The sequence below is a fragment of the Panthera tigris genome, chromosome B4 (assembly GCF_018350195.1).
Source record: "Panthera tigris isolate Pti1 chromosome B4, P.tigris_Pti1_mat1.1, whole genome shotgun sequence".
Classification (NCBI taxonomy): domain Eukaryota; kingdom Metazoa; phylum Chordata; class Mammalia; order Carnivora; family Felidae; genus Panthera; species Panthera tigris.
In genome coordinates, this window is record NC_056666.1 from 131295687 (window position 1) to 131319051 (window position 23365).

Here is a 23365-nt window from a genome sequence, read left to right on the forward strand (position 1 = left end):
GACACTCAAGGTGAGCGTGGGGAGAGGGCCATGAGCGGCCAAATTCTTCATGGGGTCCTCAGAGAGCTGCATGTTGATTTCACCTCCGTTCACTTGGGCAGAGCAAAGGTGAGACAGTGCCCAAGGGGAACTACCTCCATGATGGCATGGAAATGCCACCTGTCAAGACTGGGCCTTGTGATAAAGGGTAAAGAAGCACCCAAGGGAACTTGCCCAGCCAAAGAGCTCAGGTGGGTGAGGTAGAAGGAGGGACCCACTGCCTATCACTCCTTTGTCACGATTGCCCCCAGGGCACAGTGTGAGGACTCCCCACAGCCTCCACCTGAGACACCAGCATCCACTATGAACCTACTTCCCAGCCAATACACCTTTGCTTCTTTTATTCCCACCAGGAAATCTCCATCCTGCTAAGGGCAGCAATGGCCCAGCTACCATCACTAACATTCTGGGCCTCCCGTGAGGAAGTGGTGAGCACGAACTCGATCCTCCAACCTCCAGAAAGGCAGCACCAGGGCCTAGAGACTCAGCTCTGAGTGTAAGGCAGAACTCACCCCTCATGTAGCAGTGTGATGACACATCAGCCATCCTGTCCCTGAGTCATCGAAAGGAATCCTGTCAGTCACAACTGTCCTGGGTTGAAAGACTGTATCCTCCAGATTCATATGTTGAAGCCCTAAACTCCTGTGGGATGGTGTTAAAAGTAGGATCTTTGGGGTGATTCGGTTTAGATGTTATCATGAGGGTGGGGCCCGTGAGGGGATTAGTGTCCTTCTTCTTTTCTTTTTTTTAAATGTTTATTTATTTGAGAGAGAGAGAGAGACAGAGCAGAGCGTGAGCAGGGGAGGGGCAGAGAGAGAGGGAGACACAGAATCCCAGGCAGGCTCCAGGCTCAGAGCTGTCAGCACAGAGTCCGACGCGGGGCTCGAACTCACAACAATGAGATCATGACCTGAGCCAAAGTCCGATGCTTAACTGACAGAGCCACCCAGGCGCCCCAGGTGTCCTTCTAAGAAGAGAAGAGAAACCTAAGCTGTCCCTCCTTCTCCCTCTCCCTCCCTCCCTCTCTCTCTCCCTCTCCACCTGTCTCTGCCCTCAATCTGCCACATGAAGGCTGAGGGGATTTATGCAGAGGACCAACCACAGAATTAGGAACCCAAAGCCCATCTGTGCCTTTACTACTGTGGAGTCAAGAGAGAACACAGGAGTTCTGACATAAAGTACACACCACATCCTTACCTCCATTCTTTCAACAGGCTTGTGGAGAGCAACACCTGGGCCCAGATGTGGGGACATGGGAACGCAGAGGTGACTCAGAGAGGGCTCACCCTGAGTCCTCAGAGAGCCCGCCCCTCCCCAGGAGCTGGCTTCTGTCTTGCTCTCTCCACCCAATCTGTTCCAACCCCCTCCGGTGTCCTCCTTTCTCTTTCCCTTTGCAATAACTCTGCCCAATGGTGCTGGTCCCTTCTGAGGGAGGCTGTGCCCAGGGGAGAGGCTTCAGAGGAAAGGCGAGTCTGACCCGAGGCAGTGCAACCACCTGAGGGCTCCCCTGAGAACAAAGCAGGAAGGAGGTGGGGCTTCTGAAGAGGCAGCCTGGGAGGTCACTGTCACACTGGGGCTTTCCCAAACCAAGGCTGGAGAGAGGAATGGAGCCCTGGCGCCCCAGCCCAAGGTACCCCTGCTCTCTGCTCGCTCTGTCCTGCTGGGCCCCCTTCTGCAGCCCCTCCTTCTGGCGGCCCTGTAGCGCCAAACTCTGGGAACCAGAGATTGGTTGGAAATGCAGGTCTCTGTCCTTGGCCTCCTCCTCCCCGCGATCCCCCTTCCCTTCTCTCCTTCTCTGGGCTCCTTCTCTGCAGGACCCACTCCCAACTGGATCCTCACCCTGTTCCCGGGATGCTCCCGTGATTGCTTCTGAACGCACCCCTCCCGCCTCCCCCACCCAGCCCTGTGCCCCCCCAGGCCAGTCTCTTGGTCTGAAAGTCTGTTGGGCATGTCTGGCCCTGCCTGTGCCGGGTGATGCCCACTTTCAGAGGCTTCCGGAAGTTCCTGTGCTCTGTTAAACGCTTTGAATCTAACCACAGGGTGGTCAAAGCAGTTGGTGGATTTCCTTTCAAGCACTTGAATCGATTTTCTCTCATATTTATGATGTGGTTTGAAGTGTAGGGGTTCGGGACCCCCCAAGGAAGAATTCTTAAAACATCTCTGGTGCAAAAAAAAAAAAAGGTGGTTTTATTAAAGCACGGGGACAGGACTCGTGGGCAGGAAGAGCTGCACTTGGGTTGCTAAGAGTGAATGATAAGGGAGTTAGGGACAACGTAAGACTCTAAGGCATTTTGGAAACAAGGTTTTCAGGATCTTGAGGGGCTAGCTGCTGTTAGGACAAGGTCATTTATTACTGTTCAGTAAAAACAAAGTCAGGAGGGGTGCCTGGGTGGTTCAGTCGGTTAAGCATCCGACTTCGGCTCAGGTCATGATCTGGTAGTTCTTGGGTTCCAGCCCCACATCGGGCTCTGTGCTGGCGGCTCGGAGCCTGGAGCCTGCTTCAGATTCTGTGTCTCCTGCTCTCTCTGCCCCTCTCCCACTCACATTCCGTCTCTCAAAAATAATTAAATTTTAAAAATTAAAAAAAAAAGAATTGAACTGAAGTCTTCACAGAGCTGTTCTTTTGGGATAGAGAAGTTTCTCTTTCTCTTTGTTATTTTTCTAATGGGTTGGGGGTAGGGCGGGCAGGAAAACATGAGTGCGTGTGCTACTGGAAGGAGCAGGGCCCAGGGGGCCCTAGAGGTGGGGTCCCTGTCCCTACTGTCCCTGGAGGCACGTCCCCCTTCCAGCCTGGAAAAGCAGCAGCACTGCGTAGGGCCCAGGAGGGCTGGAGGGAGCCACCGTGCCCAGGGCAGGCCACCCACCAGGGACAACTCCAGAGGGCACTTTCTGCATTTTCTGTTTTCTCTCCTTTACCCCCAGAAACCCAATGGACAGGATAGATCCTAAGACCTTCCGTTTCCAGTTTCCAAACCTGCGCTACGCTTCTGGGCGGAAACTCTGTTATCTCTGCTTCCAAGTGGAGAGAGACTACTTCTATTATAATGACAGCGACTGGGGAGTTTTTCGGAACAAGGTATGCACCCCCCCCTTCCTCCCCGGGGCCCTATCAGGCAGGAGCAGAGACAGGGGGCAGTGAGGAGAAGAATGTTATAAGTAAGATGCCAGATGGGGGTTCTTAGTGGTGGGTGCTCCTTCCCACGACGTTGTCCTAAGTCATGGACCCAATGAGCTCCCTGCTTGACCCTCTGAGAACCTGATACAGGATGGCATTTGACCCATCCGATGAGGCTCCTTCAGAGAGTCTGCTGGCATTCCGACCATCTTCAAATCTTGTCCTGGACCTTGGCCTCTGGCAGAAAGATGAAAGAGCATCTTTCGAAAGTCAGGGCCTGTTGGACACTATTGCCTTCTCTGCCCTGGTAATGGCTCCATTGGTAGAGCCGTCCCCTGGCCACACGGCTGACTCCTCCGTTCCCAGGCCCTCTGATCTCTCAGAGGACAGCCCACACCCCTCGTCCTGCCTACCCCTGGCCTGCTCCCAGCCACAGCCTAGATGTCCCTGGAAGGAGGTCACGGCACCAGTGACTAGCATCAGCAGTTGCTACAGCCAAGCCACCACCCTGCAGCCCTGTCCCCTAACCACTGCCACTCCTGAGACAGGTCCCACCATACCCCTGCCCTCTCCCCTCCCCTGATACTGCAGACTTTGCAGAGCCTGTTTCCAGGAGAGAACCATGATGGGCTGGGTCGGGGGTATGCTTCAGCAGTACTAACAGGTGAAAGGTCGTTTCACCTGTTCTAGTACCCGGTGTTCAAAGAGCTGAAGGCAGGGGCGCCTGGGTGGCGCAGTCGGCTAAGCGTCCGACTTCAGCCAGGTCACGATCTCGCGGTTCGTGAGTTTGAGCCCCGCGTCAGGCTCTGGGCTGATGGCTCAGAGCCTGGAGCCTGTTTCCGATTCTGTGTCTCCCTCTCTCTGTGCCCCTCCCCCGTTCATGCTCTGTCTCTCTCTGTGCCAAAAATAAATAAAAAACGTTGAAAAAAAAAAAATTTTAAAAAAAAAAAAAAAAAAAAAAAACAAAGAGCTGAAGGCAATTTATGAAATTAGTATTGATAATGTATTAGGCAATATATCTAAGAGATTCTTTCAAATTGTAATGAATATAAAAGTTCTTCATGAGGTCATTTACTTTCTTCTTTTTTACTATGTTGTTGGAACGGGATGTGTATTTACCCTTGCTCCCCCCCCCCCCTCAGTTCACACCAGCCAGGTAAAGTGGTCTGAAGATGTGTGTGGCTAGTGGTTCCCCTGTTGGGCAGCATGGCTGCCGAGGTGCCATCACCCAGGAAGCCAGCCTAGACCCCAAAGGACATGGTTCAGGGCAGGATGGATGGATGGATGGATGGTTGGATGGATGGAAGGATGGATGGTTGGATAGTTGGATGGATGGATGGATGGATGGATGGTTGGATGTATGGATGGTTGGATGGATGGATGGATGGATGGATGACTAGATGGATGGATGGAAGGATGGATGGATAGATGGTTGGTTCAATGGATGGATGGATGGTTGGATGGATGGATGGATGGATGGATGTATGGATAGATGGTTGGTTGAATGAATGGATGGATGGTTGGATGGTTGGATGGATGGATGGATAGATCGATGGTTGGATGGTTGGTTGAATGGATGGATGGAAGGATGGATGGTTGGATGGTTGGATGGATCGATGGATTGATGGTTGGTTGGTTGGATGGTTGGATGGATGGATGGATGGATGGATGGATGGTTGGATGGATCGATGGATGGATGGATGGATGGTTGGATGGTTGGATGGTTGGATGGATGGATGGATGGTTGGATGATTGGATGGTTGGATGGATGGATGGATGGATGGTTGGATGATTGGATGGATGGATGGATGGATGGATGGACAGATAGTTAGACTGATGGACAAATGGATGGATGGACGGTTGGACTGATGGACAGATGGATGAATGGATGGTTGGACAGATGGACAGATGGTTAGATGGTTGGATGGATGGACAGATGGTTGGATGGTTGGATGGATGGTTGGATGGATAGCTGGATGGCTGGGCGGTTGGATGGACAGATGGACGGATGGACGGATGGACAGATGGACGGATGGATGGATGGATGTTTGGACTGATGGACGGATGGTTGGATGGTTGGATGGATGGATGGATGCATGGTTGGATGGACAGGTGGACAGATGGATGGATGGATGGATGGTTGCATGGATGGTTGGATGGTTGGATGGATGGATTGATGGATGGATGGTTGGATGGATGGATAGATGGATGGAAGGAGAATAGATGTTAGAATTGATGCATGGTGGATAACTATGGGAAGGAATGACTCAGTAAAAAAAGACAGGGCAGGGAGAGATGGAAAGGAGTGATAAATCAATGAACGACATACCCCTGAGACTCCTGCCCCTTTACCCTTCCTTCCACGGCACCCAGTCCTGCCACACTGTCTGCTCTGTCAGCCAAGAGTGTCCCCTTCTCTTCTCTACTTCTCCCAGGTCCATCCCTGGGCTCCATGCCATGCAGAACAGAGCTTCCTCTTTTGGTTCCGTGACCAGTATCCATGCCGTGATGAATATTACAATGTCACCTGGTTCTTATCCTGGAGCCCCTGCCCCACCTGTGCAGAGGAGGTGGTCGAGTTCCTGGAGGAGTACAGGAACTTGACGCTGAGCATCTTCACCTCCCGCCTCTACTACTTCTGGCACCCAAATTACCAGCAGGGGCTTCGCAAGCTATGGGACACAGGGGTCCAGCTGGACATCATGTCCTGTGATGGTGAGAGCAGAGGGGAGCTGGGGACCCAGACTGTGGGAGAGAGTAGTACCGAGACAGGGGTGGGGGAGGATCTAGAATGTCCCCAGGGCGAGTGAGTGGGAGGAAACTGAGGCAAGACTGGTGGCACTTGGCAGGGAAGAGACTAGGCCTTGAGGAGGGGGGCACAAAGGGTCAGAGGGCAAGACCTCCCAGGGCCCACATGACTGCTCTCTTCCCTCTTTATCTCAGAGTTTGAATACTGTTGGGACAACTTTGTGTACCACAAGGGAAAGCGCTTCCAGAAATGGAATCTGTTAAAAGATTATGGTTTCCTGGCTGCAGAGCTTCAGGAAATCCTTAGGTAAGTGCATGCTCAGCCTCCTGTGCCGCTGCTGTTCTTTGAGTCTCCCACCACCGCACCTCCCTCCCCAGCGCCTCAGGTCTCCACCCCCTCTGCCCCACCCCTGCTTCCTCCTGCGCATCCTCCCTCCTCCCTCAAGGCCTCCTTCTCCCCCATGAGGGAGCCCCCAGCCTGGTTCCTCCCATCTCACCACATTCACCTTCTTGTTAATAAACTGAATGCAAATGAGCTTGAGTATGTCTAGCTGTGAAAATTGGAAGATGTGAGTAACATCCTTACCGGGGATGTGACTTATCAGAGAACCAGGGTCCTTGAGGACAGTGACCGCATTCCTCTGCTAGGGCTTCCAGAACAAAACCCCACAGACTGAGGGACCTCACGGCAGGTGTTTGTTTCCTCACAGCGTGGACACTGGAAGCCCGAGATCAAGGTGTCCCTGGGTCAGGCTCCTCCTAGGGCCTCTCTCCTTGGCCAGCAGACGGCCACCTTCTTGCTCCGCCCTCCCATGGTCTGTCCTCTGTGCTCACTGTGGGGAGCCCCTGGTGCCCCTCTGTGTGTCCCAGTTTCCCCTTCTCATAACAACATCAGGCAGATTGGATCAGGCCCATCCTAAGGGCCTCCTTTTAACAACCATCTCTTTAAAGCCTGTGCCTCAAATGTAGTCACATTCTGAGGCACCAGGGGTTGGGACTTTAGCACTTGGATTTGGGGGACACACGGTTCAGCCTCTTGGAGCTAAGAGGGTGGGAAAAAGCAGGATCCTTGTTCTGTGTACCTGTGTCCTGGGTTCTGCCTGACCTGCCACCTCCCCGCCCCGTCTCACCTACTTCCATTCCAGCCCTTGCTGCCCTGGACCCCCCACCGCCTGTCACCGGGTCACCGCCACACTCATCCTGGCTCCCTTGTCCCTTCTCCCCTTTCCCACATGGCTGCCAGAGGGAAAGTTCTGGACAGGTTGCAGCCTGGGGATGAGGACAGAGAGTGAGCAAGAAATTAGTTATTAAGTAAACTTTTAAATAAGTGTGTTTTATTTTTTTTAACATAGGATTGGGAATGGGAGGACTTTTCCATAAAGCAGAATAAAAAGTGGTAGGTGGCTGAGAGTCAAGCTGGGGACACAGGGAAACAAGCAGAAGCATTAGAGACAATAAAGCAGAAACAGAAACAGAAACAGAAACAGAAACAGAGGGAACACCTGGTCCTTCGACCGCCGAGCTGACTACCACGTGAACTTTGGAAAGTCAGTGGCGGTGCCCCACGGGGTGGCCTGGACCAGGGCACGGTGAAAAGGAGAAGAGATCAGCCTGAGATGCTGGGATTCTGGGCAGACAAAAGCCAGGAAGGAAGAGCAGCAGGGCAGGTGTGCGGTTGGTCACATCCAGAAAATCACTGTGGAGAGCGTCTTGGGTCCCACACGGACCCGTTGTTTCTTCCTCTGACCTTGGCCCATTAGGTGTGCATAGCGGTGGCCCCCGACACCTGTCTCTTCACTCCCCTCCCTGTCTGCACTGCTGCCTGGGGCGGAGGGCACGGTGCAGAAGAGTTCTGGCTGTTCAGTCAGTCTGTCCCGCTGCTCTCCCTGTCCACGCGTCCTCCAAGCTGGGAGGCACCGAGGGGCACACCCGGGGACCACACGCCTCTCCCCTGTCCCGGTCATGCAAACGGGCCCCCGTGGCCAGCTCACAATATCTGCTCCCTCTGGAGAAAAGAACAAGGCAGGAGGCCCATCTTAGAGATCCGCAGGGGCCTCCGGGAGGTCTCCTCCAAGAGTCACTGTCGTGCTCTGGCACACCCCCCTTCTCTGCCCATCTCCGAGGGCTAGCGGGGGTTCTCCAGGCCAGAGCTGCAGGAGTGCTGTCACGAGGGAAAGGCGAGAAGGGCTTTGAGCCTTGCTGCCCACCCTTAGTGCTTCTCGGGCCAGAGGCCGCGTAGCTGTCAACTTGAGCCACACCTGAGTGTGCACATCCGATCACTCTCTTGGAAGGGCCCGGCTCATTCTGGAATCTTCCATTGGCTGGAAACTCTGGACACTGAAACAGATGGGAGTGGAGGGGACGCCATTCCCTCCATCTCTTGTCCACGCTCTTGTTACCCTCCCCCGTTGGGGCCATCCCAGGGCCGGTGGGCAGAATGAGGTGGTGTGGGGGCACCAGCCGGAAGAAGCTCTTTGGGGACTCGCATGCGCGTGCGGTCTGGCCTGGGGTGACAGGTGTCTGCTCCAAGGCCTCCTCTTCCTGTCTAGGAGTCAACTTTCCCGGTTGCTCTTTGTTTCTCCATCTGGGGTCCTGGTGGACACGTGACGAGGCAAGCACACAGCTCGCAGGATGCCCGTTTCAAGCCCAGATCCCTGATCCCTGACCTGGGAGGCCTTTAGGGGCAGCAAGGGCCCTCCCCTTGTGCCCCCACCCACTCCTATCCATGGAATAATGAGGAAGCAGGAGGAGCCAGGCCAGGCCCCCTGGAAGGCATTCCAGCTCGGCCATTGCTTTGCTGAGTGGCTCCAGAGAGTACCTTAGCCTCTCTGTGCTGGGACCTCATCTAAGATGGGAGGGCAGTGATCGGCCCCTCCCAAAGCTCTTGGGGGCTGTGGTAGAGGATGCGCTCAACACACCTGCCTTCTCCTGGAATGCGGATGAAGATCTGCAGGGCTGAGCCCTGGCCCTCCCTTTCCAGACACCCAGCGTCCTGCTGGGGGCCTGAATGGCTCCTAAGGGTCACACAGTGGTGGACAGGAGAGGGCTCATCCCACTCAGAGAGCCCGCCCCTCCCCAGCCACCGGCTTCTGTCCTGCTCTCCCCAGCCAGTGTCTGTCCCAACCCCCTCTGGCAAAGTACTTTCTCTTTCCCTTTTCCATAACCTGGGTCCTGCTGCCCAATGGGGCCCATCTCCTTCTGAGGGAGGCTGTGCCCAGGGCGGGGGGAAGGCCTTGGGAGAGGTGGCTCTGAGCCTGAGGAAGTGCAACCATCTGAGGGCCCTCCCACCCTTGGGGCAAAAGCAGGAAGGAGGTGGGGCTTCTGAAGAGGCAGCCTGGGAGGTCACTGTCACACTGGGGCTTTCCCAAACCAAGGCTGGAGAGAGGAATGGAGCCCTGGCGCCCCAGCCCAAGGTACCCCCCCTCTCTGCTCGCTCTGTCCTGCTGGGCCCCCTTCTGCAGCCCCTCCTTCTGGCGGCCCTGCAGTGTTTGCCTCTGTCCTTGGCCTCCTCCTCCCCGCGGTCCCCCTTCCCTTCTCTCCCTCTCTGGGCTCCTTCTCTGCAGGACCCACTCCCAACTGGATCCTCACCCTGTTCCCGGGATGCTCCTGGGATTGCTTCTGAACGCACCCCTCCCGCCTCCCCCACCACCCAGCCCTGTGCACCCCCCCCCCCAGGCCAGCCTCTGGGTCTGAAAGTCTGTTGGGCATGTCTGGCCCTGCCTGTGCCGGGTGATGCCCACTTTCAGAGGCTTCCGGAAGTTCCTGTGCTCTGTTAAACGCTTTGAATCTAACCACAGGGTGGTCAAAGCAGTTGGTGGATTTCCTTTCAAGCACTTGAATCGATTTTCTCTCATATTTATGATGTGGTTTGAAGTGTAGGGGTTTGGAGTCGATGGCCGAGAAAACTCTTGAGACGTCTTGGGTGCAAAAACAGTGGTTTTATTATTTTTTTAATTTGTTTTCAGTAAAAAAAATTTTTTTTTAATGTTTATTTATTTTTTGAGAGACAGAGACAGAATGTGAACGGGGGAGGAGCAGAGAGTGAGCCACAGAATCTGAAGCAGGCTCCAGGCTCTGAGCTGTTAACACAGAGCCTTATGCAGGGCTCGAACCCATGGACTGCGAGATCATGACCTGAGCCGAAGTCGGATGCTTAACTGAGTGAGCGATCCAGGTGCCCCCAAAAAGGTGGTTTTATTAAAGCATGGGGACAGGACTCATGGGCAGGAAGAGCCACACTGGGGTTCTGAAGAGTGAATGATTATATACATACAGGTTGGGAGGGGGTTAGGGACAGCATAAGTCTCTAAGTTATTTTGGAAACAAGGTTTCCAGGACTTTGAGGGTCTAGCTGCTGTTAGGACAAGGTCATTTATTACTGTTCAGTAAAACTCAGTCATGAGACCCTTCACATGTATATCGGTCGGCCATATGTCTGGAGGATGATTGCCAACATACGTCTTGGGGGGTAGAGATAAAGGAGGTTCCCCAAGGAATTTGTATATGTTAAAGTAGACTTAGCAGGTCCTAGGGGTTGGGATAATGTTTAGCTAAGATTCCCTTTGGCCTTTAGCAAAGTGTCATCATCGAGGCAGCTGAGCTCCTAGAGGAAGGTCACTCTGCCTGTGCGAAGGACTTCTAAATGGGCCATGGGCAGTAGGAAATTGAAATTTTTTCTTCTGCCTTTGTTTCCCACATCATTTACAATACAATAAGCACAGTGTGAGGATAGCTCTCAGAGGCAAGAAGAGAAGTCATCTATTGCAAAGCTCTCTCCACCACAGACAAGTACAGTAAAACCTTGGTTTGTGAGCATAATTTGTTCCAGGAACGTGCTTGTAATCCAAAGCACTTGTATGGCAAAGCGAATTTCCCCATAAGAAATGATGGAAACTCAGGGCGCCTAGGTGGCTCAGTCGGTTGAGCGTCCAACATTGGCTCAGGTCATGATCTCGCGGTTTGTGGGTTCGGGCCCTGCGTCGGGCTCTGTGCTGATGGCTCAGAGCCTGGAGCCTGCTTTGGATTCTGTGTCTCACTCTCTCTCTGCCCCTCCCCTGCTCACGCTCTGTCTCTGTCTCAAAAATAAACCATTTTAAAAATTTTGTTTAAAAAAGAAATGATGGAAACTCAGATGATTCATTCCACAACCCCAAATATTCATATAAAAATGATTACAAAGCTGTAATAGAATACAAAATAATAAGGAGAATACAAAAGAAAAAGAAAAAGAAACAAATTAACCTGCACTTACCTTTGAAAAGCTTCGTGGCTGGAGCGAGGGAGACAAGAAAGAGGAGGGTTATTGGTAGGACAACTTTCACTATTACTAATGGATGTTGACTATAGTACAGTATTAATAAACTCTTGTCATAGACTGTATTTAATGCAACTGGCGATAAGGCAGCAGAGGAAAGGGTCTATATCTGCAGGCAGCCTCACCTGGAATGAAGCAAAGCATTCCTAAGCTTACTCTTGTCTGGAAAAGCAAAGGACTGTCCATAGGAACTTTGAAGAGACAAAAAACACATTAGTGCCAGTTGTGGGCACCTTCCAACGTTCTGAAAAATCACCGATTTCTGCCAAACACACCTGCCTGAGACCGAGCATCCGAGCATGGGAGATGATCACCCACCATCCTGCAGCCAGAGAGAGAGAGAGAGAGACAGAAGCAGAGACAGAGAGACGGAGAGAAGAACCATTGGCTCAGTTGTGATCATGTGACCTTTGGCATCGCGAACTACTCATATTGAAAGACATCACTCCTTTATCAAGTTAAACTTGATGAAAAATGTTTGCTCGTCTTGCAGAACAGGTTACTCGCCATCCAAGGTTTTAGTGGAAATGCAGACTGTTCTCAACCTTACCCACAACCTAGGGGAGAGAGCTTCATGCTTCACGTTTGTAACTACCACCGGCATGCATCCGGAAGGAAGATGCCTTGGCTGGAAGGAATGTGCCTATTTAAAAGGAAGTAGAAAAAAAGACACATTTAAGACCGCATATACTGCTGCGGCAGCCATGTAAGGTCCCTGCTGGAAATAACCTGTCTGGACAGGTGCCCCAGCTCCATCACTTACTAGCCGTGGACTTGGCTAGGCTGCTTCACCTGCCAGAGCCCCTGCTCCTGTCCCTCTAAAGTGTGGGTGTGACTCCCCCAGGATCTGGGAAGGAGTCGGTGAGTTCAGATATTTGAGGCACTTAGCACAGTAGCCTGAGCCTCCGAATTTAAGCATTAACCTGATACTTAAAAAGAAAAAACAAACAGGTGGAAAATCAGGAATGAATTGAACTGAGGTCTTCAAAAAGCTGTTCTTTTGGGATAGAGAAGTTTCTCTTTCTCTTTGTTATTTTTCTAATGGGTTGGGGGTAGGGTGGGCAGGAAAACATGAGTGCGTGTGCTACTGGAAGGAGCAGGGCCCAGGGGGCCCTAGAGGTGGGGTCCCTGTCCCTACTGTCCCTGGAGGCACGTCCCCCTTCCAGCCTGGAAAAGCAGCAGCACTGTGTAGGGCCCAAGAGGGCTGGAGGGAGCCACCGTGCCCAGGGCAGGCCACCCACCAGGGACAACTCCAGAGGGCACTTTCTGCATTTTCTGTTTTCTCTCCTTTACCCCCAGAAACCCAATGGACAGGATAGATCCTAAGACCTTCCGTTTCCAGTTTCCGAACCTGCGCTACGCTTCTGGGCGGAAACTCTGTTATCTCTGCTTCCAAGTGGAGAGAGACTACTTCTATTATAATGACAGCGACTGGGGAGTTTTTCGGAACAAGGTACGCACCCCCCCCCCCTCCCCGGACCCTATCAGGCAGGAGCAGAGTCAGGGGGCAGTGAGGAGAAGAATGTTATAAGATGCCAGATGGGGGTTCTTAGTGGTGGATGCTCCTTCCCACGACGTTGTCCTAAGTCATGGACCCAATGAGCTCCCTGCTTGACCCTCTGGGAACCTGATACAGGATGGCATTTGACCCATCCGATGAGGCTCCTTCAGAGAGTCTGCTGGCATTCCGGCCATCTTCAAATCTTGTCCTGGACCTTGGCCTCTGGCAGTCTTGGATGAAAGAGCATCTTTCGAAAGTCAGGGCCTGTTGGACACCATTGCCTTCTCTGCCCTGCTAATGGCTCCGTTGGTAGAGCCGTCCCCTGGCCACACGGCTGACTCCTCCGTTCCCAGGCCCTCTGATCTCTCAGAGGACAGCCCACACCCCTCGTCCTGCCTACCCCTGGCCTGCTCCCAGCCACAGCCTAGATGTCCCTGGAAGGAGGTCACCGCACCAGTGACCAGCATCAGCAGTTGCTACAGCCAAGCCACCACCCTGCAGCCCTGTCCCCTAACCACTGCCACTCCTGAGACAGGTCCCACCATACCCCTGCCCTCTCCCCTCCCCTGATACTGCAGACTTTGCAGAGCCTGTTTCCAGGAGAGAACCATGATGGGCTGGGTCAGGGGTATCCTTCAGCAGTACTAACAGGTGAAAGGTCGTTTCACCTGTTCTAGTACCCGGTGTTCAAAGAGCTGAAGGCAATTTATGAAATTAGTATTGATAATGTATTAGGCAATATATCTAAGAGATTCTTTCAAATTGCAATGAATATAAAAGTTCTTCATGAGGTCGTTTACATTCTTCTTTTTTACTACGTTGTTGAAATGAGATGTGTATTTACACTTGCCCCCCATCTCAGTTCACACGAGCCACAGGTCAAGTGGTCTGAAGATGTGTGCAGCTAGCGGTTCCCCTGTGGGACAGCATGGCTGTGTGACGCTCCCCAGGTGCCATCACCCAGGGAACCAGCCTAGAGCCAAAAGGGCCTGGCTGAGGGCAGAATGGATGGATGGATGGATGGATGGATGGATGGTTGGATGGATGGATGGTTGGATGGATGGATGGTTGGATGGATGGATGGATGGATGGATGGTTGGATGGATGGTTGGATGGATGGATGGATGGATGTTGGATGGTTGGATGGATGGATGGTTGGATGGTTGGATGGATGGATGGTTGGATGGTTGGATGGATGGATGGATGGGTGTTGGATGGATGGATGGATGGTTGGATGGATGGATGGATGGATGTTTGATGGTTGGATGGATGGATGGTTGGATGGATGGATAGATGGATGGATGGATAGATGGATGGATGGATGGATGGTTGGTTGGATGGATGGTTGGATGGTTGGATGGTTGGATCGATGGATAAATGGATGGAAGGAGAATAGATGTTAGAATTGATGCATGGTGGATAACTATGGGAAGGGATGGCTCAAAAAAAAAGACAGGGCAGGGAGAGATGGAAAGCAGTGATAAATCAATGAACGACATACCCCTGAGGCTCCTGCCCCTTTACTCCTCCTCCCACGGCACCCAGTCCTGCCACTCTGTCTGCTCTGTCAGCCGAGAGTGTCCCCTTCTCTTCTCTACTTCTCCCAGGTCCATCCCTGGGCTCCATGCCATGCAGAACAGTGCTTCCTCTCTTGGTTCCGTGACCAGTATCCGTACCGTGATGAGGATTACAATGTCACCTGGTTCTTATCCTGGAGCCCCTGCCCCACCTGTGCAGAGGAGGTGGTCGAGTTCCTGGAGGAGTACAGGAACTTGACGCTGAGCATCTTCACCTCCCGCCTCTACTACTTCTGGCACCCAAATTACCAGGAGGGGCTTTGCAAGCTATGGGACGCAGGGGTCCAGCTGGACATCATGTCCTGTGATGGTGAGAGCAGAGGGGAGCTGGGGACCCAGACTGTGGGAGAGAGTAGTACCGAGACAGGGGTGGGGGAGGATCTAGAATGTCCCCAGGGCGAGTGAGTGGGAGGAAACTGAGGCAAGACTGGTGGCACTTGGCAGGGAAGAGACTAGGCCCTGAGGAGGGGGGCACAGAAGGGTCAGGAGGAGAAGACCTCCCAGGGCCCACATGACTGCTCTCTTCCCTCTTTATCTCAGAGTTTGAATACTGTTGGGACAACTTTGTGTACCACAAGGGAATGCGCTTCCAGAGACGGAATCTGTTAAAAGATTATGATTTCCTGGCTGCAAAGCTTCAAGAAATCCTTAGGTGAGGGCGTCCTCAGCCCCCCTGCAGCTGCTGTTCCTTGTGTCTCCCACCACCACACCTCCCTCCCCAGCGCCTCAGGTCCCCGCCCCTCCCCACCCCTGCTTCCTCCTGCGCATCCTCCCTCCTCCCTCAAGGCCTCCTTCTCCCCCATGAGGGAGCCCCCAGCCTGGTTCCTCCCATCTCACCACATTCACCTTCTTGTTAATAAACTGAATGCAAATGAGCTTGAGTATGTCTAGCTGTGAAAATTGGAAGATGTGAGTAACATCCTTACCGGGGATGTGACTTATCAGAGAACCAGGGTCCTTGAGGACAGTGACCGCATTCCTCTGCTAGGGCTTCCAGAACAAAACCCCACAGACTGAGGGACCTCACGGCAGGTGTTTGTTTCCTCACAGCGTGGACACTGGAAGCCCGAGATCAAGGTGTCCCTGGGTCAGGCTCCTCCTAGGGCCTCTCTCCTTGGCCAGCAGAGGGCCACCTTCTTGCTCCGCCCTCCCATGGTCTGTCCTCTGTGCTCACTGTGGGGAGCCCCTGGTGCCCCCTGTGTGTCCCAGTTTCCCCTTCTCATAACAACATCAGGCAGATTGGATCAGGCCCATCCTAAGGGCCTCCTTTTAACAACCATCTCTTTAAAGCCTGTGCCTCAAATGTAGTCACATTCTGAGGCACCAGGGGTTGGGACTTTAGCACTTGGATTTGGGGGACACACGGTTCAGCCTCTTGGAGCTAAGAGGGTGGGAAAAAGCAGGATCCTTGTTCTGTGTACCTGTGTCCTGGGTTCTGCCTGACCTGCCACCTCCCCGCCCCGTCTCACCTACTTCCATTCCAGCCCTTGCTGCCCTGGACCCCCCACCGCCTGTCACCGGGTCACCGCCACACTCATCCTGGCTCCCTTGTCCCTTCTCCCCTTTCCCACATGGCTGCCAGAGGGAAAGTTCTGGACAGGTTGCAGCCTGGGGATGAGGACAGAGAGTGAGCAAGAAATTAGTTATTAAGTAAACTTTTAAATAAGTGTGTTTTATTTTTTTTAACATAGGATTGGGAATGGGAGGACTTTTCCATAAAGCAGAATAAAAAGTGGTAGGTGGCTGAGAGTCAAGTTGGGGACACAGGGAAACAAGCAGAAGCATTAGAGACAATAAAGCAGAAACAGAAACAGAAACAGAAACAGAGGGAACACCTGGTCCTTCGACCGCCGAGCTGACTACCGCGTGAACTTTGGAAAGTCAGTGGCGGTGCCCCACGGGGTGGCCTGGACCAGGGCACGGTGAAAAGGAGAAGAGATCAGCCTGAGATGCTGGGATTCTGGGCAGACAAAAGCCAGGAAGGAAAAGCAGCAGGGCAGGTGTGCGGTTGGTCACATCCAGAAAATCACTGTGGAGAGCGTCTTGGGTCCCACACGGACCCGTTGTTTCTTCCTCTGACCTTGGCCCATTAGGTGTGCATAGCGGTGGCCCCCGACACCTGTCTCTTCACTCCCCTCCCTGTCTGCACTGCTGCCTGGGGCGGAGGGCACGGTGCAGAAGAGTTCTGGCTGTTCAGTCAGTCTGTCCCGCTGCTCTCCCTGTCCACGCGTCCTCCAAGCTGGGAGGCACCGAGGGGCACACCCGGGGACCACACGCCTCTCCCCTGTCCCGGTCATGCAAACGGGCCCCCGTGGCCAGCTCACAATATCTGCTCCCTCTGGAGAAAAGAACAAGGCAGGAGGCCCATCTTAGAGATCCGCAGGGGCCTCCGGGAGGTCTCCTCCAAGAGTCACTGTCGTGCTCTGGCACACCCCCCTTCTCTGCCCATCTCCGAGGGCTAGCGGGGGTTCTCCAGGCCAGAGCTGCAGGAGTGCTGTCACGAGGGAAAGGCGAGAAGGGCTTTGAGCCTTGCTGCCCACCCTTAGTGCTTCTCGGGCCAGAGGCCGCGTAGCTGTCAACTTGAGCCACACCTGAGTGTGCACATCCGATCACTCTCTTGGAAGGGCCCGGCTCATTCTGGAATCTTCCATTGGCTGGAAACTCTGGACACTGAAACAGATGGGAGTGGAGGGGACGCCATTCCCTCCATCTCTTGCCCACGCTCTTGTTACCCTCCCCCGTTGGGGCCATCCCAGGGCCGGTGGGCAGAATGAGGTGGTGTGGGGGCACCAGCCGGAAGAAGCTCTTTGGGGACTCGCATGCGCGTGCGGTCTGGCCTGGGGTGACAGGTGTCTGCTCCAAGGCCTCCTCTTCCTGTCTAGGAGTCAACTTTCCCGGTTGCTCTTTGTTTCTCCATCTGGGGTCCTGGTGGACACGTGACGAGGCAAGCACACAGCTCGCAGGATGCCCGCTTCAAGCCCAGATCCCTGATCCCTGACCTGGGAGGCCTTTAGGGGCAGCAAGGGCCCTCCCCTTGTGCCCCCACCCACTCCTATCCATGGAATAATGAGGAAGCAGGAGGAGCCAGGCCAGGCCCCCTGGAAGGCATTCCAGCTCGGCCATTGCTTTGCTGAGTGGCTCCAGAGAGTACCTTAGCCTCTCTGTGCTGGGACCTCATCTAAGATGGGAGGGCAGTGGTCGGCCCCTCCCAAAGCTCTTGGGGGCTGTGGTAGAGGATGCGCTCAACACACCTGCCTTCTCCTGGAATGCGGATGAAGATCTGCAGGGCTGAGCCCTGGCCCTCCCTTTCCAGACACCCAGCGTCCTGCTGGGGGCCTGAATGGCTCCTAAGGGTCACACAGTGGTGGACAGGAGAGGGCTCATCCCACTCAGAGAGCCCGCCCCTCCCCAGCCACCGGCTTCTGTCCTGCTCTCCCCAGCCAGTGTCTGTCCCAACCCCCTCTGGCAAAGTACTTTCTCTTTCCCTTTTCCATAACCTGGGTCCTGCTGCCCAATGGGGCCCATCTCCTTCTGAGGGAGGCTGTGCCCAGGGCGGGGGGAAGGCCTTGGGAGAGGTGGCTCTGAGCCTGAGGAAGTGCAACCATCTGAGGGCCCTCCCACCCTTGGGGCAAAAGCAGGAAGGAGGTGGGGCTTCTGAGGAGGCAGCCTGGGAGGTTAGTGTCACACTGGGGCTCTCCTAAAGCAAAGCCGGTGAGAGGAATGGAGCCCTGGTGCCCCAGATAAAGGCAGGGCTGCGACAAATCAGCTGAGGAGGGACAGCTGCACAGGGCCCATCAGGGGCAGGTAAGTCAGGAGCAAAGAAGGGGGGTGGGAGCCCAGAGAAGCAACACCAACCTGGGGCCTTCCATCCCTGCTGTGTAAGGCAGGAAGGGGCTGGGTCCACCCTCAGACTAATCTGGGAGGACCCTCACAGATGAGGGGCTTTCCCAAGGCCAAGGGCAGCCTTGTGAGAGAGAACTGGTGCTGGAGAGCCCAAAGCCTAAGGCAGGATGGGACAAGCCTGCCCCCGAGTCTGGCACTCGACGGCAGGAAGCAGGTCCCACTGCTGGCTTTCCTCTCTGCCCTCGTCCTGCCCCAGCCCTCGGTCCTCTCCTTCTCTGACACCTCATCCGCAGGGTCTGCTCCTGCCTCTGGTCTGTGGGCACCGCCAGGGCCGATGTCCCACCACTACCACCCCCCTCCCCGCCTCCAGCAGCCCCTCTGTCTCCCATCCTATGGGGGTGGCCATGGGTCTCTCTAAAGTGCTTTGTTTAGGCTTCGTTACAGACTTTCCATTCAAGGATGATTGAGACAATTGTTGGAGTCAGCTATAAAAGCTTATTCATACATTTTATTCTAAAGACTTGCACAATTTGGCCAAGAATCCTCTCGTGTCTGTAACCACCCTGAGCAAGAGTTCATCTGCCGGATGCTCAGGAAACCAATGAGACACTGACACTGGGCTTCTGCAGGGAAGAGAGGCTCGCTAAGAGTGTGGCGTCACCCAGGACAACAGGGGGCGCATGTTCCAGAGTCCTGAACTCCCCTAGGGTCTGCAAGTGCTTACGGGCAAAAATTAAGGGTCAGGGGTCCAGGGCCGTGGGTTCTTCTGATTGATCAGGGGTTAGGTAAACGTCAAGACTGATTAGCTTGGCTTTCTGGCACCCATCGGTCTGGTTTCATCCAGATTGCGGTCCAGGTCTGAGGACCATCTCGGCAACGTGCATCAGCGATGCTGTCTTTGTTGGCAGAAGCAGCCCAACGCCTCCTGACCGTGACGACCTTGCAGGCTATTTCACTGTTGTTCCCTGGGTAGCATTCATCATCTTAAACAAAGCACAGTCTTAAGTTTCCTCTTGGTGTTTGTCCCCGTATCTCTAACCGTGGGCGTCGCGCCTTTCTGCAGACTTCATTCTGTGGATGGTTTCGTTTCTGTTCTGTGGATGCAACACTCATTTGCAAGACAAGAAGATAAACTGTTTCCCATGAACTCGCTACCAGCTGTGAAAAACTAAATTAGTCCTGAAATGTTTCTTACAAGTTGTTTCTCTCATCCCTGAATTTTAGCCGTTCAAGGTCAAGCTTCAACGTTTGTGCTGTTACGATAGTGCACTTGTCCAAAACGTAAAGTGTTTCTGCCTTGAGCGTCTGGGTTTGCCAGGGACTGGGGGAGTTTCCCAGAACGTGGGAACTTCAGTGCTAAAATCAGGAAGCGAAGCCCCGGGCCAGTCAGCTGTCCTAAGTGTGCTATGAATGGGGGTTTTCAACCTAATCCTCATGGTGAGGGCAGCTGGGGTCTCTACCTGAGAGTACCAAGCTTCCGGTGAGGTCGCCGAGGGGTGATCCAAAGCCACGAGGCAGACATGGCTTCTTCAATGACAGTCATCCAAATCCACCTGAAGCTTTACTAATGACCCTAAGAGACATCAGAGATGGGTTTCCATTGATGAAATTGGTGGCTCTGTTCATCAGCAGATCAGAGGACAGAAATGGCTTGGTTGGTGGAATCAGTGGTCTTTCAACGAGTTGGCCGGAAATCTGGGGAAGGCATTTCTGGCCTTGCAAGGAACACGGAACGGACCCCATAGTCTGTGCCCTGAGCAAGGACACCCGCGGCTTGATTCCTGTGTCCAGTTCCAAGTGTCTGTGGTCACCTGAGCCAGACCCCGTGGTCACCCGGGTCGCGTTGCCTTTGGCTGGAGTGTCCAGAAGGAAAGCGGCTGGGGCTCCATCAAGCTCCCCCAATTTCTTCAGACCGTTCGGTGTCTGCTTGGTCAGTAACGCCCACACGCAGTGGGGCCCCGCCAGATGGAGATTCGCGCACCTGTCCCGGGCAGGCAGGCAGGCTCCCAGGTCTGTCCACCTACCTCTATCTGTGCAGAGCCAACAGCATTTATCAAAAAGAATCTGTGCACGTACGCCCACATGAGCCACGTCACTTTGCGATGTAACATTAAACGAAAAAAACAAAAAGCAAGATACGGGACGGAACCGTCTATAGAGTGTAATCACCGCTGGGGGGAGGAAAAGCTGTGTGAGTCCTGTGGCCAAAGTCGCCATCACAGCTCTCCCTCGGTGACAGCAGGTTTTCCTGTTCACCAGCCTCTCTGGGCTTTGTACTGACAAAGCTGTGATGCCCACGCCTAGGCAAAGAGCACAGAGAATTACCATTTCACCCCCTCGCACCCCAGAGAGAAGGGATCTGCACCGGACGTGTCAGGGTTGAGATGCCTGTGGGGCCTGAGCAGAGGGGTCTGGGGCACAGGACAAAATGGGTGAGCCAAAGAAGCACACGTGATGCTGGTTCTTGGGGCGGGGTCCCCCACCCAGCTCAAGGCGTCCTGCCTGCTAAGGCCTCCAGGGTGGGTGACGATGGGCGCTCCACCAGACTGGAGGTGGGGCCGTGTGTCGCCGCCGGGGCGGGAGGGGGGGAGGGCGGCGGGCACTCAATTCACCCTCTTCCTTTTCTCTCCCCAGTCCCGGCCAACAAAGAAAAAGAGACTGGCCCTTCCCTCCCCGCCCAGGGGCCCAAGTAGACCCAAGGAGTTGGGTTCAGGAGGTGACAGAGCCTGGGATAAACACCAGAAGACACCCTCTGCACCTTTTGGTTTCCTTCCTCTTGCCCAGACCCACAATGAATCCACTACAAGAAGACATATTCTACCGTCAGTTTGGCAACCAGCACCGGGTCCCAAAGCCCTACTACTACCGGAGGAAAACCTACTTGTGCTACCAGCTGAAGCTGCCCGAAGGCACCCTAATTGACAAAGACTGCCTTCGAAACAAGGTGCCGAGCGGGCTGTCTGGACACAGGGCAGGCTTAGCCGGGTCTCCATTAGCCCCACTCCCCAGGAACTCTCCACAGTTTTCCTGTCCCCGGGCCTCTGCAGAAGCCGTTCCCTCCAGCAGAATGCTCTCCCTGCCCCTCTTTGAGAATTTAGTATTTACTTGTCTTCTGGATCTCAGCTCAGTCACCGTTTCTGAGAAGCCAAGAGGTCCTCCAAGGACGGAGCGCTCGACCCCACCTGCGAGAACCCCCTCATATCCCTGCCCTCTGCTTTGCTGCCCGCCTTCCCACCTGCCCTGTCCCGCCTCCCTCCCATTCTGACCCGCTCCTCGCTCCTCTGGACCCCCCCCCCCCCGCATTCAAACATCTCCAGATGTCCAAAAGGCGAGGTCTGCAGAGCATTTGAGACCGTGTTGTAGGGGTGTCTGTGGCCGAGGGGGGGCTGCTGCTGGGTCTGATTCAGATCAAGCTGTGGGTGCTTTGGGGGTACTCAATTAATGGGTGAGTAAGAGAAGGAAGGAGGGAAGGAAGGAAGGAAGGAAGGAAGGAAGGAAGGTTCTTTCCCTGTCCCAGGTGAGTTCACAGAGCAGAGCCTGTCATCCCCAATGGCACCCACAGTGTGTGACCTCTGGCCTCTGCCTTGTAACCAACCCTTCTCTCTGTCTGGGACACTCCCTAGAAAAAGCGCCATGCAGAAATATGCTTTATTGACAAGATCAGGTCACTGACGCGGGACACATCCCAGAGATTCGAAATCATCTGCTATATCACATGGAGCCCCTGCCCCTTCTGTGCCGAGGAACTGGTTGCGTTTGTCAAAGACAACCCCCACCTCAGCCTGCGGATCTTTGCCTCCCGCCTGTACGTCCACTGGCGCTGGAAGTATCAGCAGGGGCTGAGACACCTGCACGCATCCGGGATCCCAGTGGCTGTCATGAGCCTCCCAGGTGGGGAGAGGGCACAGCTGTCAGGGGATGGGAGGATGTGGGGTTCCAAGAGGGAAAAGCCACGGATGGGGGTGGGTGGGGAGGCTGGACCGAAGCGGGGTGCCCCAGCTGAGGCCCAAGATGTGATGCCACCCGGAAGGGAAAAGGAAGGAGGAGCCCCTGGCCCTGCGGGCTGCAGGCAGGCTGCTCCCCCGTCCTGGGACCTCACTGCCTTCTCCTCCTCCGTCTCAGAGTTTGAGGACTGCTGGAGGAATTTTGTGGACCACCAGGACAGGTTGTTCCAGCCCTGGCGCAACCTGGACCAATACAGTGAAAGCATAAAACGTAGGCTTGGGAAGATCCTGACGGTGAGAAGCTGTCCCTGCTGCAGGCACCTGGCCTCCCTCCCCCTGGGACTCCCCTTCCCAGCTCACCCCCCCCTTCTCTCTGTCCTTGCTCTCTGTCCTCAGTGCCCCTCCACGCCTTTCTCTTTTCTTGAGACACCCTTCCCCCCAGTAGGGGCTCCCAGGCTCCCACGTCCTTCCTTAGCTCCCTTTTCTCAGGATCTTGGGGCACCTGGGTGGCTCAGTCGGTTAAACGTCCGACTTTTGATTTGGGCTCAGGTCACGATCTCAGTTTGTGAGTTCCAGTCCCGCATCCGGCTCTGCACTGACAGCAAGGATCCTGCTTGAGAGTCTCTCTCTCTGCCCCTTCCCCCCACCCGCCCCCAATATAAAGAAACATTAAACTTTAAAAAAAAAAAAAGAAAGGATCTCATCAGCTTTCCATTTCCCTCGAGGCCTCCCTGGCCTCTTTGACCAGGCTCCTCTGGTCCCCTCTCCCTCTCTTGCCCCCTGCACCGCTTGTTGCCTGTGACACTTTAAACTGTTCTCTTTCTCTCTCAACAGCCCCTGAATGATTTAAGGAATGATTTCAGAAATTTGAAACTTGAATGACCATCAGCCCTCCCCCCACCACCCACCCTGTTCCTGCAGCATCTCAATGCTTCATAAACTGCTGACTCTTAGGAGCAAGTTGTGACCTCCATGTGCACCCCGGACCCTCCTCCCCGAGTCCAGGAAGCCTTTCTTTTCCCCTTCATTCTTCTGTTTTCTTTTATAAGTGGGTATATATTTTTGTAATTGAAAAAATAAAGATGATTTTCAAGTCTGTAAAACTTGGGTTACTTTCTGAAAGGGAAGTCAGGGCTTTCCTTCGTAAAAAAATGAGCTTAAAGGATTTTCATTTCACGGCACCAAGAAAAAAAAAAAACGTGTTTGGGAATTTGCTCTTGTGGTCTAGAATAGCTGGATCATTTCGTCGCCCGAATATTCTCTGTTCTTTCTCAGTATCTACTA

General features: G+C 54.1%; 2 protein-coding genes across 2 annotated transcripts; both read left to right on the forward strand.

The window, feature by feature from the left end:
* The first annotated feature begins 1520 nt into the window (after positions 1-1520).
* Positions 1521-6443, forward strand: LOC122240472 (DNA dC->dU-editing enzyme APOBEC-3Ca-like). The gene is made up of 4 exons (XM_042993296.1): positions 1521-1669; positions 2962-3115; positions 5590-5869; positions 6098-6443. The coding sequence occupies exons 1-4, from the start codon at positions 1644-1646 to the stop codon at positions 6211-6213; spliced, it is 576 nt and encodes a 191-aa protein (XP_042849230.1). The 5' UTR covers positions 1521-1643; the 3' UTR covers positions 6214-6443.
* Positions 6444-9182: 2739 nt separating this feature from the next.
* Positions 9183-23147, forward strand: LOC102971284 (DNA dC->dU-editing enzyme APOBEC3-like). The gene is made up of 8 exons (XM_042993297.1): positions 9183-9315; positions 12516-12669; positions 14325-14604; positions 14835-14946; positions 20772-21081; positions 21761-22028; positions 22260-22375; positions 22916-23147. The coding sequence occupies exons 1-8, from the start codon at positions 9290-9292 to the stop codon at positions 22961-22963; spliced, it is 1314 nt and encodes a 437-aa protein (XP_042849231.1). The 5' UTR covers positions 9183-9289; the 3' UTR covers positions 22964-23147.
* The last annotated feature ends 218 nt before the right edge of the window (positions 23148-23365 follow it).

Excerpts from the sequence above, each read along its gene's own strand:
- LOC122240472 (XM_042993296.1), top strand. The coding sequence starts at position 1,644 with ATGGAGCCCTGGCGCCCCAGCCCAAG. Across the intron at positions 1,670-2,961 it reads CCCTGGCGCCCCAGCCCAAG|AAACCCAATGGACAGGATAG; the intron begins GTACCCCTGCTC and ends CTTTACCCCCAG. Across the intron at positions 3,116-5,589 it reads GGGGAGTTTTTCGGAACAAG|GTCCATCCCTGGGCTCCATG; the intron begins GTATGCACCCCC and ends TACTTCTCCCAG.
- LOC102971284 (XM_042993297.1), top strand. The coding sequence starts at position 9,290 with ATGGAGCCCTGGCGCCCCAGCCCAAG. Across the intron at positions 21,082-21,760 it reads AAGACTGCCTTCGAAACAAG|AAAAAGCGCCATGCAGAAAT; the intron begins GTGCCGAGCGGG and ends GACACTCCCTAG. Across the intron at positions 22,029-22,259 it reads GGCTGTCATGAGCCTCCCAG|AGTTTGAGGACTGCTGGAGG; the intron begins GTGGGGAGAGGG and ends CCTCCGTCTCAG.